The sequence below is a fragment of the Myotis myotis genome, unplaced genomic scaffold, assembly GCF_014108235.1.
Source record: "Myotis myotis isolate mMyoMyo1 unplaced genomic scaffold, mMyoMyo1.p scaffold_m19_p_3, whole genome shotgun sequence".
NCBI classification, from domain to species: Eukaryota; Metazoa; Chordata; class Mammalia; order Chiroptera; family Vespertilionidae; genus Myotis; species Myotis myotis.
In genome coordinates this window covers 212,907,231-212,927,773 of record NW_023416335.1, presented here as the reverse complement: position 1 = coordinate 212,927,773, position 20,543 = coordinate 212,907,231, and the positions used below count along the sequence as shown (strand labels likewise).

At 58.9% G+C, this 20,543-nt stretch overlaps 1 protein-coding gene across 3 annotated transcripts in view; it reads right to left on the bottom strand.

Moving 5' to 3' along the window:
• TBC1D22A (TBC1 domain family member 22A) overlaps window positions 1-20,255 on the bottom strand; it is a 120,964-nt gene extending 100,709 nt beyond the window's left edge. For all 3 annotated transcript variants that reach the window (XM_036299155.1, XM_036299157.1, XM_036299156.1), the window contains exons 1-3: window positions 20,057-20,255; window positions 1,550-1,606; window positions 473-813 (exon numbers count right to left, since the gene is read on the bottom strand). In XM_036299155.1, coding sequence (XP_036155048.1) covers window positions 473-813; window positions 1,550-1,606; window positions 20,057-20,118 — 460 coding nt within the window. In that variant the 5' untranslated portion in view covers window positions 20,119-20,255. The remainder of the gene's footprint in view (window positions 1-472; window positions 814-1,549; window positions 1,607-20,056) is intronic.
• Between the last annotated feature and the right edge of the window lie 288 nt (window positions 20,256-20,543).

Here is a 20,543-nt window from a genome sequence, read left to right as displayed (position 1 = left end):
GTCCCATACCCCAGACCCGACCGCACAGAAAGTGCAGGAAGTGAGCACCATGGCGAGGACGGCCGCTGAGTGCCGCAGGCAGGCGGGAGTGCAGACAGGCCCCCCCGGAGTTCCTCATCGGCACACACACCACAGACCCTGCACCCACGTGAGTGTCCCTGGAGGTGCGTCCTCTGCCCGTGCAGCTGGCCTGGCCCTGCTGGAAACGCCCCCCGAGAGCAACCAGGGCACACCTAGGAGGCCCGAGCCGTGCTCACTGCACCCTCTCATGATGGGCCCACAGAGCCAGGGCCCGCCCTCCACGAGAAGGCGAGAGGCTGAGAGCCGGGCACAGAGCTGCGAGCGGCTTCTCCCGCTGGGGAAGCCTGCGGGGCCCGGATGACGCCCTTCGGGGCCTTCAGGGCAGGGCTCCTGCTGCAAGGGCAGGGCTCCCCCTCCTGCGGGAGTGCACACCAGCTCCGCCCCAGCCCACCTGCAGGACAGGGCGTGTGGCTCTCGCTGACAGACTTCACCAGCCGCAGGTCCCCACTGGCGACCGGAGGCGGCTCTGCCGCGGGCTTGGGCTTCTGCCCGGGCCCTGGGGACTCCTGCAGCTTGTGCTGCTCCTGCCGCTGGCTGTGGTCGCGCAGGACGCGGTGGGCCGTCTCCATGACCACCTCGGAGTTGAGGCGCTCAGCTGCCATGGCCAGGAGCTCGTCGTCGTCTTCGCCCGCATCCCAGGCATCGCTGGTGTTGCTCTCAAACTCCTGGAAGGTGCTGACTCTCTTGGCCTTCACGGGCGTGGTGGGCACCTTGGGCGTGGCCTTGAGCAAGCTGCAAGGCAAAGGCAGTCACTGGACCCTGGGAGCCCTGAAACTCCCCCACAGTCAGGAGGGAGTCCCCAGGTGAACAGCACACACCACTTTCTGCTTCCATGGAGCTGGCGGAGGGGAGAGCACACGCGGACCAGAGCCAGCCAGGGGCGGGAGAAGCTGCGGGCTCAGGCAGGGCAGACGCGGTCTGTGCGGAGCACAGCGCTGCCGCCAGGTGCTCAGGTGCCCAAGACTCACCTGGCAGGGCCCATACATTCTCTCCTCCCAGCGCCCCTGCCCCCTCCCGAGGCTGCGGGGGGGCGGGTGGGGGGGCGTGAAGGGACCGCTCACAGACACAGACAGGCCTTTGGGGCACGGATGGGGATATGAGAGCCCCCACAGTATGACTGTAGACAACATCTGGGCCACACCTTCCTCTCGCTCACCTGTGGCAAGGAACGGGACACACAGGGCGGAGGGAGCCGTGGGCAGCTGGGCGGGTGCGTGGAGAGCGAGGGACACCACCCCCCGCCGGTGGGGGAGCCAGCTCCATGTCCCCTGCACAGGCGGCCCACTTCGGGCTGTCCTTCCACATCCGCCCCCCCGCCTCCCCCAGGAGGACGAGCGTGAAAGGCCAGCAGTGTCTCACGCGTGTTTGCTGGACGGAAGACCGTGCCCTCCCCCAGGAACTCCAGGGAGCCGGAGGGTCCCCCAGCCCCAGGACCCCGAAGCCCCCGGGAGAATTGGGCATCACTTACGTGCCGTGTAACAGTGGATCAAAAGGGGGGTGCTGGGCGCCGTACACGTGCTGGATGCTGGTTCAAAAGAAAGGGAGCGCACGTTAGCTTCTAGCTCCCTAGACTCCGTGGACACGGGGCCAAGGCCAGCCCTGGACCCCCGCCTGAGGCAAGCGCTCCGCCAACGCCACCCGGTCACCCTCCGGCCCGTCTAAGGGATGAATGCGCCATACAGGCCCACACCCCACAGAGAGCAGGCATTCAGCACCCCCCCACAGGGCCACACCCCTGCGGCGTCCCCCCCCCCCCCCCCTCCGGGCCACAGCCCTAGCGGCATCAGCACAGCCTCGGGCACCACCACAGGGACAGGGCTGCTGGAGCCGCAGGGCAGTCCGGCACACGCGCTGTGGAATGCCGTCAGGAAGCCCCCAGCTGGCACCGTCTGTCTAGAGCCGATGCACAAGCACAAAAGGGCACACACAAGTTTTAGAGACTCCTGGTTTTATTGTAACAGTCTGACGCTCATCGGGATAAACTCAGGATAAGATGGAAACAACACGACCATGTGGCAATCAGGTCGGTCAGCTGCGCAGCCCCGCCTCCTGAGGACGTCCAGCCAGGGGTGGCCACGTGACCCTGCGGGCCGGTCAGCAATACGTGGCAGGCCTCCCCGCCTCACAGGCGGAGACAGTGGGTTCGCACCCCACGCCCCAGCTTTCCCTTTCTCCTGCTCGGCACACGGAGGTGCGGCCTGGGACGGCCCAGCCACCCAGCCACCCAGCCACCCAGCCACCCTGAGAGACACGCAGGAGATACTGCCACCACCACGGGCGGCAGGCAGGAGGGGGAAGTGTGGGTGTCTGGCAGCACGGCCCCGCTGCCAGCTGGCAGGTCCACCCTCAGCTTCCACATGGGGAGCACAGCCTGGCTGAGGCTTGGCCACACGGAGGAGACCGCGGAAAGGCTGAAGCAGCGGGGCTGGGCAGTGGGGACAAACGCAGACCTGGGCTGCTAGGTACACAGATGAATGTTTTCATTTGTCAAAACAGAATGAAATCCTACCTCTTTACTTAGCAATAGAGCAGGCCTAGTTGCCCACGTCATTACTATTCTCCAATGTACTTAAATGCATTGACCTACTTTGCACGTACTGCTGGGTAGCTATAAAAAACTTAAGCAGCACATGTAAACGTAACAGCACAGTAATGAGAAGGGCACACAGGATTTTCCTACACATTCCTCTGCGCTTCCTTGTAACTCTGTCATTATTTCTGAATTAAGTCTTGAAAATCTGTGCTGATGGAATGAGCACCAGCGGACTCATCCCTGCCTGGCCATCCCCCGGACAGAACGCCTGTCACTCCCCGTCCCACCATATGGCTCCGCCATGAGCATGCAGCCAGCGCTGACTGCCAGACACGCGGCTGCTCCGACGGCTGGTGACTGTCGCACAGCAGCACACCCTCTGGGGACAATGCTGTCAGGACACTGTGCTCCGAGGATAAGCTCCGGACAGGGAGGCCGGGGATACGAGGGATGCACCGCTGCAGCGGGGCAGCGGGCGCCACGGCCAGCGCAGAACGCCCGCGCCGGCGGGTCGCCGCGAACCTGACGGAGGCACGTGGGCTCTGCGGGTGCGTCTCCTCCATCCTGGTGAGGGAGCAGCTCCTACCCCTTCTGTCTCTGTGCTCCCTCTGTCGCTCCCTGCCAGGCCCTCGGTCCGTCTCCCTAAGGGGCGTCACCCTTTTCTGATTTTCAAACCTTCCTGAAATCAGAGGACTCCTGTCATTCAGGCGCAGTGGCTGCAGAGTAAGGGCCTGAAGGGTGTCACATCCTGACCCGAACCTGTGCTGTGTCGCCTGGCGGGGCCCAGCGGGCTTTGTGGCTGTGCCTGAGGACGGACCCGGGCTTGTCCTGGAGTGCCCAGGTGGCCCCATCTAATCGCAGGTCCCTCGGGGGCCCCTTGCCCGGCGCCGTCAGGAGCGCCCGTGGAGTGGTGGGCGAGCGGTGCCAGGGCTGGCTGTGCAGTGGAGAGGAGACCACCCCCGAGGAGCGCGGAGGCCTCCCGAAGCTGGGAAGGGAAGGGAACGGGACGGAAAGCTCGGGGAGCCTGCCCAGGTCAGCCCAGCCAGCAGGTGGCAAAGCCAGGGTCGCGCGCAGGGGCTCCCACGCGCCTCGCAGTGAGAGACCACGTCACGGGCCCGGCATTCCGGCCCACGGCAGGGCTGAAAGCACCCGTCCCCTTCCTGGTCCGCCTCCTCGGAGCGACACCTGAACCTGACACGGCAACTCCCTGCAGGGGTTGGCGTTTCCACCGAAGGCTCGGTCTCCAGGCAACGTGTCACCTCATTCTGCACGCGTGTGAAGTTCTGTTAATGTTTATATGTCTTTGCAGCGTTCCGTCAGGACTGCGTCGTGGCCAGTGTTAACGGTGCAGCCCAGTTTTGTTGTCCTGTGGGGTTTCGTTTCATGGATGTGAGGGGAGAGTTTTGGCCATAAACCAACTTTTCCAAATAACCTGACATGGAAACACGATGCAGACAAAGGCAGAGCCGTTCCGGGGAGCCGGGAGCAGGAGCCGCCCACAGGCAGCCCAGCCACGCGGGGAGGAAGAGAAGAGGCCACCACAGGGACCCCCGCAGGAGCTCGGGGATCACTGAGGAGCCGCCGGTCTGGCTGCTTCTTTAGAAGGCACAGCCTCAGAAAATGGTAGAGAAAACCTTAAGGAACTGAGGGTGGTCCTTTGAAAAGATGAGCAAAGTCGACAAACCTTTAGCTAGACCGACTGACAGCAAGGAGGGAAGACTCGAATTCCCAACGTCAGGGTGCAGGGGGACGTGACCGTTGACCCCACAGGCAGAAGGGGCTGTGGGAGAGCATCATGAACAGCTGAACAGCAACAAGCGCGGCAACTGAGGTGACCGGAGAGACTCCCAGGAAGACGAAAACCACCGGAATTCAATGGGAAAAAGAACATCTGACAGGCATGAATGAGTCATGGAAACACTACACAGAGAGCCCAGGCCGGTTTGTTTCCCTGGTCAGTTCCAACAAGTATAAGGAAGAATTAAGGCCAGCCCTTCAGAAGTGCTTCTGACACCGAGGAGCAGAGGGAACGCTTCCAGCTCACTGCATGGCGCCAGCATCACCCGCTACCAGAAACAAACCAGGTCACCGGCAGCGAAGAGCACCGCGGACCCCTCAATTCTATGTGCCTGGCAGGCTAAGTGACCAGCCGTCCGTCCGTCCACCCAGCCGGCCGGCGCCTGCGACGCGCACTGGCAACTGAAAAATAAATGTTGACTCGCGCATTTGCGATGCACATAAAGCAAGGGAGATCAGTCAAGCGCCCTGAAAGTGTTTTGCTCTTCATGTGGCATACAGGGAGCATCAGAATACGTTTCATCACTTTATCAGTCATTTCTATCCGTGTTGTTTTTCTCTTTTTCCTTTTTTTTAAATATATTTTATTGATTTTTTACAGAGAGGAGGGAGAGGGATAGAGAGTTAGAAACATCGATGAGAGAGAAAGATCAACCAGCTGCCTCCTGCACACCCCCCACTGGGGATGTGCACACAACCCAGGTACTTGTCCTTGATCGGCATCGAACCTGGGACCCTTCAGTCCGCAGGCCAACCCTCTATCCACTGAGCCAAACCGGTTAGGACTCAATGTTGTTTTTATATCATTTTTGTTGTTTTTATATCATGTCTTTGTTGTCGTTATGTCATGTTGTTATTGTCTATTTGTTGCTCAATTTATACTGGTATACTATTTTCATATACATTTTACCAATTTTCTTTCATCTCTGGCACTTCTATTATAGAGAAAGGGCAAATAGCAATATTAAAATATTTCTTCTAATTAATTTCCTTTCAATGTGCACGAATCTATGCACTGGGCCACTAGTATGTCTATAAATATGCATGCAAAGGCAAACAAAATGCCAGTGAACGAAATACAAGATCATTTTTTAAATATATTTTTATTTATTTCAAAGAGGAAGGAAGAGGGAGAGACAGAAACATCAATGATGAGAGAGAATCATTGACTGTTGCCTCCTGCACGCCCCCTACTGGGGATCCCGGCATGCGGCCTGACCGAATCAAACCGTAACCTCCTGGTTCATAGATCGACGCTCAACCACTGAGCCACGCTGGCCAGGCAAGATCATTTTTTAAATGTATATATCATGCCCGGGCCAGTGGGACTCGGTTGGAGCATCGTCCTGGGCACCAAAGGGTTGCAAGTTCCATTCTCAGTCCAGGCACATACTCAGGTTGCAGGATCCATCCCCAGTCTGGGCATATGCATGAGGCTGCCATCAATGTTTCTCTCTCTCCCCTCCCTTCCTTTCTCTAGAATCAATGGAAACATACCCTCAGGTGAGGATTAAAAAAATAATTCTATTACGTGACAAAATGGGATTTTTCCAAGGAATGCAAGGCTAGTTATTTTTTAATTCTTTATTGTTTAAAGTGTTGCCCTAACCGGTTTGGCTCAGAGGATAGAGCGTCGGCCTGAGGACTCAAAGGTCCCGGGTTCGATTCCGGTCAAAGGCATGTACCTGGGTTGCAGGCACATCCCCAGTAGGGGGTGTGAAGGAGGCAGCTGATCGATGTTTCTCTCTCATCGATGTTTCTAACTCTCTATCCCTCTCCCTTCCTCTCTGTAAAAAATCAATAAAATAAAATTTAAAAAAGTGTTACATAAGCCTCCTTTTTTCCCCATGCAAGGCTAGTTTTGATGGGGGGGGCGTGTATAAGCATAGGACCACAGTTGTTTGTGGCAGTCACCTCACTCACTACAGATGAGCGAGTTCCTTGTGGACCTGGGAGACGGAGGCTGTGTTACAGGGAGAGCGGGCCCTGGGGGTCAGGCCGCCCGGAGCCCACACCAAGGACAGCCACCTGAAGGGGGCCTCTCTGCAGCACTCGGGCTGGTCTCTGCAGGGACCGTGAGAGAAGGCAGGCCCAGGACTCACTACCTATCGACTCTCCCCACCGGCTGACCTGCATATAATCAGCCTCTGGCGAGGGGGCAGAGCAGCATTTCCAGGGTGACCAGCCGACGGCTCTCCCCATACGGCGGTATCACTGGGATAAACACTCCCACGTGATTCAGCCCCGCCTCTGATGACCTGGGCTCCAGCAGGGACAGGTGGCCTCAGATCCACTGTGTCCGGAATCAGTTTAACAACCAGAAATCAATTACTACAAAATACCATATTAACAGAAAAAAAGGACAAAAACCACATGATCATCTCAGCAGAACAGACACTGTAAAACGTCAACACCCTTCACGGAAAAAGGCTCCACAAACTAGAATTCGAAGGAAGTGCCCTCCCTCTGATCAAGAACATCTGCAAAGCCCACGGCTCACGTCAGACTTCGGCCCGAAGAGGAAATGAGACGCCACCTCCCTCCACATTGTCCTGCAGACCTGTCCGGAGCAATCAGGGGAGAAGAAGTAAAGGGCACCCAGTTAGAAAGGGGAAGTACGGCTATCGAACACGGTGACAGGATATTTCCTGGGTACCGTGAGTCTTAAGAAATCCACTAAAAAAATCAGAACTTAGAAACAAATTCAGCAAGGTTTCAAGATACAAGATAAATGCACAAAAATGAATTACATTTCTATACACTTGCAAGGAACAACCTGAAAATGAAATTAAAGAAACAATCCCACATATAATGGCATCAAAAAGAATGAAACACTTAAGAATGTATTTAACAAAGGTATGTGAAACTTAGACCCTGAAAACTAAGATGTAGCACTGAAAGAAATTAAAGACCTAAATCAATGGAAAGACAACCAAATTCATGTATCAGAAGACTTAATATTGTTGCTATGCTCCCCACATTCAATACAGATTCAATACAGCTTCTCTGCAGACACTGACAAGCCGATCTGGAAGTTCATGTGCACATTCAAGGGACCCAAGAAACCAAAACAGTATCGAAGAAGAACGAAGTGAGAGGACTCACACGCTCCCCGATCTCAAACCTCACTGGGAGACCCGTCACCGAGGCAGCATGGCCCCGCTAAGGATAAACACAGGCCCGCGCAGAACTGAGAGGCCCGAGGTTTACGACAAGGTGCCAAGACTCCCAACGGGGAGAGAACTGTCTTTCAACAGCTGCGCTGGGACGAGACATCGACACGCAAGAGAACAAAGTGCACACTAGCCTCTCCACATACACAAAAGCTAACTCAAAAGCAGAGACCTAAATGGAGGCGCTAAAGCTATAAAACTCTGAGCAAAAAAACACAGAACTTAGGGTAGGTACTGGCTTCTTAGGATGCCACCAAGAGCAATAACAACAACCAGATCAACTGGACGTTGTCCAAAGTAAAACCTTCGGTGCTTCGAAGAACACCATCAAGAAAACAGAAAGACCCGCCCAGGCCGCGCCAGCTTCGCAGACGGAGGGAACGCAGGCCTGGCAGAGCCCCACTCCGTCGCCTGCTTGCTGGGCGGCTGGCGGCTGCACGACAGTGACCAGTGCTGAAGGCCGGGCTGTTGTGTGTGTCCAGGTCCCTGTCTCCTTTAAAGGCACCGTGGCTGCCCTCAGACCCTTGAAGCCCCAAGACTGTCCAAAAGAGGACCAGGACGTTCCTCCGGCACCAGTCAGACCGACGCGTCAAGATTGAGCGGGGCGGGCGGGAACCCAGAGGCACTGACAACAGGGGGCGGAGAAGATCCAAGGGCCAGATCCTGATGCCCAACACCGGTCACGGGAGCAACAAGAAAACAGCACATGCTGCCCGGCGGCTTCCGGAAGATTCTGGTCCATAACGTCAAGGAGCTTGCCGCGCTGCTGACCAGCAACAGGTCCCACTGTGCTGATTGCTCACATGTCTCCCCAAAGACCCGCAAAGCCCCTGGGGGAGGAGCAGCCCAGCTGCCAGCAGTCACCAACCCCAGGGCCAGGCTGTGTGCAGATTGTGTGTGTTCATAAAACCACAAAATTCTGCCCCAAAAGAAGAAAGAAAATAGAAAGACAACCCACAGACGGGGGTGGTGGGGTGGGGGCTGTTGCAATCACATATCTGATAAAAGATTGCATCTGGAATATACGAAGAACTCTCCAAACTCAAAAATAAAAGAACAATTAATTTTAAAAAGGAAAGGGGATTTGAATAGCAATTTCTCCAAAGAAGATACACAATAGGTCAAGAAACAAATGAAAAGATGCTCAACATCTGGTCATTAAGGAAATGAAAACCACAATAAGCTACCACTTCACACATACTCGCTGGCTAAAATAAGAGACACATAATAACAAGAAAACAGAAAATAGAAGCCTTATGCCTGCTGCTGGGAATGAAAATGGTGTAGCCATTTTTGGGAAACAGACAGACAGTTGCCCAAATATTTTTAAAAAGAGTGACCATATGACCCAGTCACTCCATTCCCGGTGAACACCCGAGAGAAATGAAGACATCCCACCAAAACTCACACAGTCCGCCAGCAGAGACAGGGAAAACAATGCGTGGTGCACCCACCCAATGGAATACTATTCAGCTATAAAACGAAGTGCGGACACGCCACCACACAGAAGAACCTTGAAAGCATGCTAAGTGCAAGAAGCCAGTCACGTTCCACCTGTATAAAATGTCTAGGATGGACAAACCTAGACAGACAGAAAATAGAGGAGTGTCTGCTCAGGGTGGGGAGTGGGCAGCCGGGGTGACAGGTACAGGGGACGGCGTTTCTTTTCCAGGTGATAAGCATTATCTAAAACTAACTGTGAGGATGGGTATACGACTCTTGTAATACATGGACATATGTCACTGAAGGTAAAACTTTAAATGAGTGAACGTACTGGCTGTGAATTTAAAGGGGTGAATTATATTGTGTGACTCTCAATAAAGATGTGATTTTTTAAAGGCAATCTAGCTGCCACCCAGTCCTCCTGGGTTCTCTCCTGGAACGCAGCCACCATGCTAGCCACACTGGAGCCCCCGTGCAAGCCTCCCCACTCGCAGCGCGCACGGTCCCAGCTGACAGCCCGAGTCCGCCAGACACGTGAGGGAACCAGCCTCGCACTGGGTCCCCGCCGTCCAGGCTGCCCAGTGACACCCGGACCCCATGGGGCAGACCAGCCGCTCCCACTGAGTCAGGTCTGAGCTCCTGGCCCACAGAATCCGTGAGCAGTTTTTCGTAGGGAAAGAAAGTAGCCGCCTGCCTAGACCAAGCACAACCCCCCAGCGATGGCCCTTCCGGAAGCGTCACAGAGGCCTCCTGACCTTGGCAGGCAGTTCCCAGTTGTAGGGATCAAGAGGCCTGGGTTCGAGTCCCACCTCCAGCAGGTACGAGCTGGCACATTATTAACCCAGTAATTGTTCTGAGCTTCAGCGTCCTCGTCCCAGACATGGGAATAAGAATGTGTATGAAGCCCGGCCAGTGTTGCTCAATGGTTGGGCATCACCCTATGAACCAGGAGGTCACAGTTCAATTCCGGTCCGGGCACATGCCGGGGTTGTGGGCTCCATCCCCAGGGTGGGCGTGTAGGAGGCAGCCAATCCATGATTCTCTCTCATCATGGATGTTTCTATTTCTCTCTCCCTCTCCCTTCCTCTCTGAGATCAATAAAAACATGCTTTTTTGAAGAAGGAGTATGGAATGAGATGACCGTGTACGATAGCAGTGTGAGTACTGCAACGTGATGTACTAACAGCGTCACCAACACGCCCACCCCATCTGCACTGAGCATTCGCATTCTCCCGGACGTCGCAGTGCTTACACGGTTCAGAGGAGGAGGCCGCGCCGCTGCCTCTGGGCCCGCGTGTTCACGAGAGCCTCGCAGCGTTATCGCGGGCTGCAGGCCCGCTCCCTCCCACGCAGCAGCGCGCTCATTAATTCTTCATGGGCAACCACTTGTGTTTATTGAGCAGAAAATGTTCCAACAAAGTTCAACCTCCGACTAAAAGGAACCTCATTTCACCTGATTAAAATTTCATTTCTATTTGGTCTTGCATAGCTGAGAAGAAAAACAAGTTTCAACTGAAGCCATTTTAGAAAAATAAGTGGCAACTACCTCATTTCAGATCATGAAATCTTTCTTTTAAAAACACGACCCAATAAGCTTTTTAATAAATTATCCTGCTTTAAACACTACAGTAATTCAGTTTTAAAGAGAACAGTAGTGGTTTCTATGGAAAGGAGGCACCGGGACATAACTCCACTTGTGAGCACATGCCCTGCACACCAAGGGACAGGTTCAGGGATGTTTGTAACCTTTTCTTTTATATATATTTTATTGATTTTTTTTTTTTACAGAGAAGAAGGGAGAGAGATAGAGAGTTAGAAACATGGATGAGAGAGAAACATCGATCAGCTGCCTCCTGCACATCTCCTACTGGGGATGTGCCCGCAACCCAGGTACATGCCCTTGACCGGAATCGAACCCGGGACCTTTCAGTCCGCAGGCCGACGCTCTATCCACTGAGCCAAACCGGTTTCGGCTCTTTTTTAATTTTTAAGAATTATCTGAAAAATAAGTAGACAAACTGGACTATATACATATAATAGACCATGAACCCAAAGAAAACATGACTGAACCACAGCTACAAGAATTAAGGTAAGTAAGCTTCATGACACGACTTTGAAAAGTAAGCCAGATGCGCACAGTATGACAGCATCTCAAAGGAACCTGTCTAGCTGTTTTACACACAGGTCTAGAAGGTTTTTTAAAACCCCAAGATCAAGACTATCTGGGCCTACTTGTGCACGGCCAAGCTTTGGAACTCCACTACCCCTGCAGAGCACCACTCCCTGCTACACCTGGCCCTCAGCACACTCCCCCCACACCTGGCCCTCGGCACACTCCCCCCACACCTGGCCCTCGGCACACTCCCCCCACACCTGGCCCTCGGCCCACTCCCCCCACACCTGGCCCTCGGCACACTCCCCCCACACCTGGCCCTCGGCCCACTCCCCCCACACCTGGCCCTCGGCACACTCCCCCCACACCTGGCCCTCGGCCCACTCCCCCCACACCTGGCCCTCGGCCCACTCCCCCCACACCTGGCCCTCGGCCCACTCCCCCCACACCTGGCCCTCGGCCCACTCCCCCCACACCTGGCCCTCGGCCCACTCCCCATCACACCTGGCCCTTGGCCCACTCCCCCCACACCTGGCCCTCGGCCCACTCCCCCCACACCTGGCCCTCAGCCACTCTCACTGTCAAGATGGTGCAGCCAAAGCCCCTGATTACACAACACCCTGCACACCCAAGTAAGTGCCTCAAGGAACAGATGGTCCCTCAGCCCGGTGTGATGTCACCCACGCTGCGTCAGAATTCCCGCCCTGCCCATGCTGCCGGGACTCTCCTCACGCCTCCCCCGCAGAGCGTGTCACGTGCTACACGCGGAGCTCCGGGTCGGTGTGTCCTCCCCGCGGAGGGCCCCCGCTGCAGGACCGCATCGGCTCCTTTGCACACCCAGGCCTGGGAGCAGGGAGGCCCCTGTAGCGCCCGCTCCCTCTGCCCGCTCTCCTTCCCATGCAGCCAGTGAGTGCTGAAGCCTTTCCAGGTACAGCTGCGGTGCAGGCAGGAGGCAGCTCTCACAGGAGGGACCAGCGCGCCCCCTGCAGGCCCCTTCCTGCAGGAGCTCCTTAAATCAGGGCGCTTTACCTAACCCCCTCCGCTGGGACCTGAATGCCACAGCGGCTCTGGTGACGGGTTTGGAACAGAAAGTTAACCCCAGGTTATCAATGAGCCTAAGAGAACGCAAGACGGGTCCAGAGCGGACGTGCTGCACAGCCGTCCTCGGAACGTCGGTCACAGCAGCCGCGGCGCTCCGGGCCCGCCCGCAGCTGTCACGCAGAAGCAGGCGGGACCCTCCGCACAGGCGAGGTGGCGTCCGGTGCCCCACCCCAATGGGCCGTCCCAGAGCCCTAGCCGAGGGGACCCCGTCCTGTGCTGTACACACTGAGAGTGGGCCTCAGCGTCTCCCCTAAACCCTGAGAAGCCTGGCCAGCCCCCGCCGCCCGGGTTTCCCACCCCAACAGCACAACGCGCAGCCCCACAGCCGACTGGCCTCGCCCCCTGCACACGCGCGCACGTGGGAACAAGAGCAAGGTGCACGGAGCAGCCTGGAGGGGCGCCCACGCCCCGGGCTGCCCCATCACCTGCAAAGGCTTTGGGGAGGAGAGGGGGCCCACCCAGAGGGCGGGACAGACGCAGCTCCGTCTGTGGTGTGAGCCTCAGAGCCCGCAGGTCATTCCACTTGTGAGTTCCGTAGGAATGTTTATTGAAAGGAAGCTCATCTTGCCCTGGCTGGTGTGGCTCAGTGGATAGAGCGTTGGCCTGCAGACTGAAGGGTCCCAGGTTCGATTCCGGTCAAGGGCACATGCCCAGGTTTCGGCCTCGATCCCCAGTGGGGGGCGTGCAGGAGGCAGCTGATCAATGATTGTCTCTCATCACTGATGTTTCCATCTCTCTCTCTCTCTCTCTCTCTCTCTCTCTCTCTCTTCCTCTCTGAAATCAATAAAAATATATTAAAAAAAAAAAAAAGGAAGCTCATTTTGAAACCTGCAGAGAGAAGACGTGGAGAGCAGCTCCCCCCACAGGCCAGCACCGTGCCAGGGAGGTCTGCCCCGCAGCAGGGCCCAGCTCCAGTGTGCAGTCTGTGTGAGAAGGAGGAGCAGCCGATGCCACGCCAGCCGGGCAGGCACACACCAGGCCGGCCTGGGAGGATGGCCCAGGATGAGCAAGGACGCACAGGACGAGGCCCACAGGTCAGAACCCGGGACCGGTGGGCAGGGCAGCCTGAGCTCACGCCAGCCAACTCTCAGGAGCCGTGGCCCTCGGAGCCTCCAACGCTGCCCGTGCGGAGAAGCACACGCGAGCGGCTAGCCAGGCCTGGCGGGCGGCACGTGCTCCCTGCGTGGCCCCATCAGTCACTCACGTGTGTCCAGCCCTCGTCCTTGCAGTGCACAGGGAGCCTCCATGACTCTGAGCCACTGAGACTCTGCGCCTTCCACCCTGGGACCCAGCCGGTATCTCCACTAAGTCTCAGAAAAGAGGGAGTGTGTTACAGAATGGCGGGACAAACAGTGGGGAGACTCAAAGCGGGAGTTCCCCATGGCGCATGGCGTGGGGCCCCATAAAGGGAAGAGATCGCTGCCCCATGCCCTCTGGGCCTCCTGACACCCTCCTCTCATCGGCAAAGGGAACGTCGGGGGGAACCGAGAGCGAGCTGCTCATCGCACCCCTCAAGCACCCCCAGAGCATCAATGGCATGAAATGTGGGCACTGGAAAACAAGCCAGCAGAAGGAACTGCGAACAGGGCAAAAGCCGCCCACTGGTGCTCCCAGGTCCCCCTCGAACACGCCACCCCCGCCAGGGCACAGGCTCCTGGGTCCCTGCCACAGGAACCGCGAGTAAATCGCAGGCCAACAGCTGTCAGAAAGCACAGCAGGCAGACAGGCTGACAACAACACGCGAGCGCGCAGGTCGGGCCGCAGCTCAGAGCGTCTCAGCAGGCAGGGGCTTTGCAGAGGCTGCCAGTGGGGGACCCGCCACCATGAAGACTGACCCGGGCACCCATCCACGTTCGCGGCAGGACTCTGCAGGGCAGGGCAGAGGGCTATCTGCAACCCTCCCCCCCTCCCCAGGCACACGCCCCTAACCCTCCCCCTTCCCCACCCGGCCTGGCTGTGGCCGCTGCTACAAAGGACCACAAACTGAGCGGACGGACGAGTACTCCAGCTCTGAGGTCGGAACCCAAGCCCCACCCGCCGAGCCCAGGTTCAGCGCTGCCCTCGGCTCCGGAGCACCATCCTGCTCATTCAGGTGTTGGCAGGGCGCACGCTCCTGTGGCTGAGGGGCCGAGGCCCCTGCCGGCTGCAAGCAGAAGGCTGCCCCGCTTCCGGAGGCCCCCGCACCCTCTGCTCTGGCCCCTTCCTCCTCCCAGCCAGCACGCCCAGAGCAGGGGCCCGCGCCACACCAACTCTCACCACCCTGACTCCCTCTGCCATGTAACATGACGCCCCGCAGGTTCTAGGGATGAGGACGTGGGCATCCTTGGGGCCATCACTCTGCCGACCACACCCATCCTCAGGCCAGACCCTGGTGGTCCCGAGGGCCCAGCACCAGCCACCAGCGAACCCCACGACACCCACCTGCAGCATGGCCTCAGCCTGTCTGTCCACGCCTCTGGGACCCCAGCCGCGGCCACGTCCTCTCGGTCCTGGCTCATGGCTCTCCGGGCCAAGACCCAAATCTTCTCCATGGACCTCAGAGCCTGTGTGCTCTGGGCTGGCTCCCCTCCTGGCTTCCTCCTCTGGGGCCCCTGGTCTCCGCGCGGGCGAGTCCCGGCCAGGAGTGGGGCAGCCACCCCACATCGCTGAGCGGCCCCTCTCCAACGCCAGGTCTCAGCCTGCGTGGCCTCCTCTGGGAGGACATGACCCTCCACCACAGTGCCCAGCGACTCTGCCCACATGCGTTCCCAGAGCATGGCCTTCGGAGCACTTCCGACGTTGGCGTGTCTCCGTGTTTACTGTCTCCTTCTCCCCTGTGGCCAGGAGGCCATGCCTCCTGGCCAGCATGCCGTGCGCCTGGCCCGTGGGAGGCATGGCCTCCAGTGGTCTGAGTAAAGGAGTTTCCCCCACGATTCCCTCCGCGCTCTGTGAGCCGACTGTCTCACCTGCTCAGGCCCCTCGTGGCCGTGGCAGCTGCGGCTAGCTGTCAGGGGCGCGACACCATGAGCCTCTCGTGCTCGGCTCCACCCCAGGCACCCACAGCCCTGCCACCCTCCATTGGGCCTTCCTGCCGCCAGCCCACTCACAAATGTCGCCCAGGCAGGCCCCGCCGCCAGCCCGGCCGCTGCCAGCAGCACACGCCAGGCAGGCCGCCAGCACACAAGCAGGGCCCGCGGCAAGGCTGCTGACTCGCCCGCCTGCGAGGGTTCGTCCTGGCATCTAAAGGTCAGGGTGCCGGCTGCAGCTGCAGAAAGCACGGCCCCTCAGGAGCCAAGCGGGTCAACGGCCCGAGAAGAACAGGCCTGGGGAGTCAGAGACTGAACCTCTCCTGCGTCTTCCTCCACCTGCTGCTGCGCATCCAGCCACCATCACCTCCCCCTCCCGGGATGCTTGCAGCGCCGGCTGGTCTCCCGCTCAGCCCAGCAGCCCCGGGAACCCCGCCACCCATCACAGGTCACGCCACTCGCCGCCGAGGAGCCCACAAAGGCCCTTCTCACAGAATAAAAGCCTGAAAGACCAGGTCCTTCCTGTGACAAGCCCCTCCCCCTGCACCCCAGGATGCCCCCTCCCTCCCCCGTGCACTGTCTTCAGGGCCCTTTGCTCTCAGACACACCAGCACTGATCCCGAACCAGGGCCTTTGCCCTTGCTGGCCCTCTGCCTGGACCCCTCTGCTCCAGCCTCCCGGGGACTGTGCCCTCTCCTCTGCACATCTTGTTCCCGGGAGGCCTGAGGGAGTGGCGCACCCACCTCTGGACTCCCCACCCCACGTCCCTGCTGTCTATCTGGATGACAGTCACACACACACACACACACACACACACACACACACCCCGCCGACGGAGCTTGGCTCGGCCCGGCCTCTCCTGCTCACTGCACGCCGGGACAGCACAGATTCCGGTCTGTCTCCTTCTGCTGTGTCTCCAGCACCTGAAACTGTTGCTGGCACCCAGTATGGGTGAAGTAAATATTGGATGAGTGAATAAATGATCAAACTCTCAAAATGTTGAAAAGGCCTCCTCTCATTCTCATCAATGAGGCCAAGCGAAGATCCTCCCGCAGGTCACAGCCAGGAGGGCTAACCCGCTCCCTCAGGCCTCGCGTGCAAACTGATGGGGCGGGAGCGACATGCCCGCAGGTCCCACGGGGATTAACAGGAAAGGAGGCAAAAACCCGGACCACGGACTCCCGGCCAGAGGCCTTTCCACCTCTGACCAGGTTCACTGGAGGGAGGTTTACAAATCTGTACTAAAAGCCTATGTGGCCGTCTCGCCCTCACGCCCTCGTGCTGTAACAATCCATCACCAGGAGGCTGCGTGTGCAGAGGGCGGGCGGGCGGGCGGGCACGGGTGGGCGGGGACTTGGCGCTGTGTGCGCAGTGCAGAGGCAGGTCCCGGTGGCTCTGCGAGGCGACGCCGGGGGTCCCAGCAGTTCCGCACGGAGCCATGGGGGCAGGTCCCAGCAGCTCTGCACAGCAATGCCAGGGGCAGGGCCCCCGACTCCGGCCTACCTCTTTGGGGCAATCCATCGAGGAGCCCCAGCTGGGTGAGTGGGGTCTACCTCTTTGGGGAGATCAATCACAGGGCTCCCGCACTGTGAGAGGGCACAGGCCAGGCTGGGGACACACACCCCCCCCCCCCCGTGCATGAATTTCTTGCACCAGGCCTCTAGTTCAATGATGGCGAACCTTTTGAGCTCGGCGTGTCACCATTTTGAAAAACCCTAACTTAACTCTGGTGCCGTGTCACATATACACATTTTTTGATATTTGCAACCATAGTAAAACAAAGACTTACATTTTTGATATTTATTTTATATATTTAAATGCCATTTAACAAAGAAAAATCAACCAAAAAAATGAGTTCGCGTGTCACCTCTGACACGCATGTCATAGGTTCACCATCACTGCTCTAGTTAAAAAATAATGACCAAGCAAAAGGGAGGAATGGGAGGGCAAGGATTTGGTCTGATGAGAATGAAATTGATGAGCACCACCTGGCACAGACAGCAGCCCTGCTCAGCAGAGTTCAAGCAAGGAGCGCTGGGAGACGTGGCGGGGACTAAGCAGGGTCGGGTCACGAAGGGCCTGAGGCATGATGGGAAACACTCCTGCTTCTCAGCACCCCTTTCAGGGGCTCCAAACCCAGCCCGCCTCTGTGAGCACCGCGTGGGGCAGAGCGTGTCTTGTAAACGCCAAACCCCTGGAGACTACACCTGCCAAGCACAAGGACAGCAGCCGCAGGCTCGCCCAGGACACCCATCAGGGTCGCGGGAAGGAGCGCGAGGGAACGATCACTAGGAATCACTCTCATCGTTCAGGGCTGTGCCACAGACAAGCCCCTCACAGCCCTGCACTGCGTGGGGGTGTCTTCCTGCTTCAAGTTCCTCTGGGTTCGGGTCCACACTCAAAACAAAGAGCTGAGCAGTCATGGAAGCACCTGAAGGGCTGGCAAAGCCACGGGACCTGGCAGGGACCTGCCCGGGTAGACGGTGCCTATGGCCAACGGTCACCACTGCCCTCCTGACGGGAAAAGGACAAACCTTTGCAACTCCTGTCCCGCGACGCAGCGGCACTGCCAGGGCAAGGCCGCCACCAGGGCAGGGGGCACGAGGCACAGGGCAGCTGCACAGGCCATGGCAGGCCACCCTCCCCGGGTCCTGCACCGGCAGTGACAGCCCCTAACTGTCCTCCACGTCCTCCCGTGTAACTGTAACACGGGAGCTGCTCTCAGAAATGCCTGGGCACAGCCCTGCACGGCACGGCACGGGCACGGACGGAGAAGGAAGGCTGTCTCTGGGACATGGATCTCAGAGAAGTCGAGGGCTGCCTCCGTCTCCTGCGGCCGTCCCAACCCATGGCCACAACTCAGGGTTTCCAACCGCAGACACTTGTCCTCTCCTGGTCCTGGGGGCTAGAAAGCAAAGTCGAGGTGTCGCGGGGCCACCCTCTCGGAAGGCTCTGGGGGAGGGCCCGCCTGCCTCTTGTCACTCCCACGGGCTCCCAGGTCCCTCGGGGCTCCCTGGCTTGTAAGCGCCTCGTTACAATCGCTGCCTCCAGCTTCAAACGGCGTCTCCCCAAGGTCTGCGCCTCTGTCCAAACTTCTCTCTTCTTAGCAGGACACCAGGCACTGGGCTAGGACCCACCTACCCCAGTGTGAGCCCTTAACCTGATGACGCCGCACAAGGTCCCAGTCGCAGGCTCATGGATTTGGGGGGGGCACCACTGAACTCAGTCCGATGACGAATCACCAAGAGACAGTCATCCATCCAAAGGTTTATTCACATCAGAACCACACCCGGGAGCTCGACTGTGCCTCCATCTGGATTGGTTGTTACGTGATTCGGACTGAAGTGGCACCAAACCTCAAGACCTAAAACCCACATGTGCGTTCTTTTTTTTAGTTTTCACTGATTTGAGAGAGAGAAAGGGAGAGAGAGATAGAAACATCAATGATGAGACAGTCATGGATAGGCTGCCTCCTGCACGCCCCCTACTGGGGGCTGAGCCCACAGCGCGGTGGACGAGCAGCCGGAAGCCTGCCCTGGGTCAGCACCTGCCCTGGGTCAGCACGTGCCCTGACTGGGAACTGAACCGTGACCTCCTGGTTCACAGGTCGGTGCTCAACCACTGAGCCACGCCCCGGGCAACGTGTGTTCTGATGCCACGTGGTTCCTCCTCCGAGTCCGCGTTCCGGAGCACTCCTCCCTGTCACTCCTGGGGCTTCCTATTTGCTGCCGGTCCAGGTTTTCACATCCTCTTGGACCCCCACGCTGGTTCTAATGAAAACTCTTTCTGTTCCTCAGTCAAGCACAGTCCTACACAGCAAAGAGGGTCTCGGGGACCCCCTCCCGGTCGGCGGCTCACCCTGCGAGCCCCACAACCTCTGCCCAGACACAGCGGTCTCCAAAGCGCACGATCCACACGCGCACGTGGTGTTTCTCAGGAACCCTGATGCCGAAGCTGGGCCTGGGCTGAGTCCCCTGGGATTAGGGTCACACCACGATTCTTGGGGTCCAGTATCGGTTTCCAGACAAAATGGGCTTAGAAATCCTGGCCTTTGTTTACACTCCTCCCTCCACCAGTGCTACTCCCTCCTCCCACCTGCGCTCCTCCATCCACGGGTGCTCCCCCGCCCCCCGCTGCTCCCCCCACAGGTGCTCCTCCCCCGCCCCCGCTCCTCCCCCATCAGCGCTCCTCCCCCGCCCCACCTCATCCCCCCACCTACGCTCCTCCCCCCACTGGCTCCTCCCCCGCCCCCGCTCCTCCCCCCACCCAGGCTCCTCCCCTCACCAGCGCCCTGAGGAGTCTTCTCCCTCCAGCTCTGCGCCCCTCAGGCCGGGCTGGGCGGTGACAGCCCCTCGAGGAGGCCTAGGGGAGCCCTGGCGCCCCGGGCCGCGGCGGGAGCCGGTCTGTTTTTCATCGCTCTGCTTCCTGCCGCGGAGTCAAGCTAGTGGGGCCACGGAGCTTCTCGGGGCGCCTCCCACCGACCTTCGCGCGCCCGGCAGAGCGGCGGCCACGGAGGGACCGGCCAGCCTGGGGGTCAGCGCCGCCGCGCCCCGAGCAGCCCGCCAGCCGCCTCCGGACCCCGCCAGGCCCCGCGGCCTCGCCCCGGCACCCAGGACGGCGGGAAGGCCCCCCCTCCCGGCCGCGCCCCCTCCCGGCCGCGCCTCCAGACCCCGCGCCCCGACCCAGGCCCCTCACCCGCGCAGGCCCCCGCGAGCCCAGGCGACCCCGCCCCGAGACCCCCACGCCCCCCGCCCCGCAGCAGGCCGACCTCTGACCCCTGACCCCAGCCCAGCGCGCCCGTCACACCCACCTGCCCGGGACCTTGCTGTTGCTGCGCTTCCAGAACTGCTTCCTGGCCCCGTCGCTGGACATGGCGCCTCCTCATCCCTCAGGCCTGCGGCCCCGACACCCCGAGCGCGGCCGGCCCGCCCCGGCGGTTCTCTCCTGCACCCCGGGGGGCCCTCAGCCGTCCCGGGACACCCCAGCGCAGAGCCAGCGACTCTTCCGCCTCCCTCCGGAAGTTGTGCCTCCGCGCACCCGGAAGTCCCGCCCACGTCCCCGGCGCGCGTGAAAGAGCGACGCCCGGCGGCGCGGCGGTGGAAGTGCAGCGGCGGACCTGCCCTGGGTCCACTGACAGGTCCTCTTAGGCCCTAACAGCGGTTCTCAACCTTCTGGCCCTTTAAATACAGCTCCTCATGCTGTGACCCAGCCATAACATTATTTTCGTTGCTACTTCATAACTGTCATGTTGCTACTGTGATGAATCGTCATGTAAATATCTGAGATGCAGGATGGTC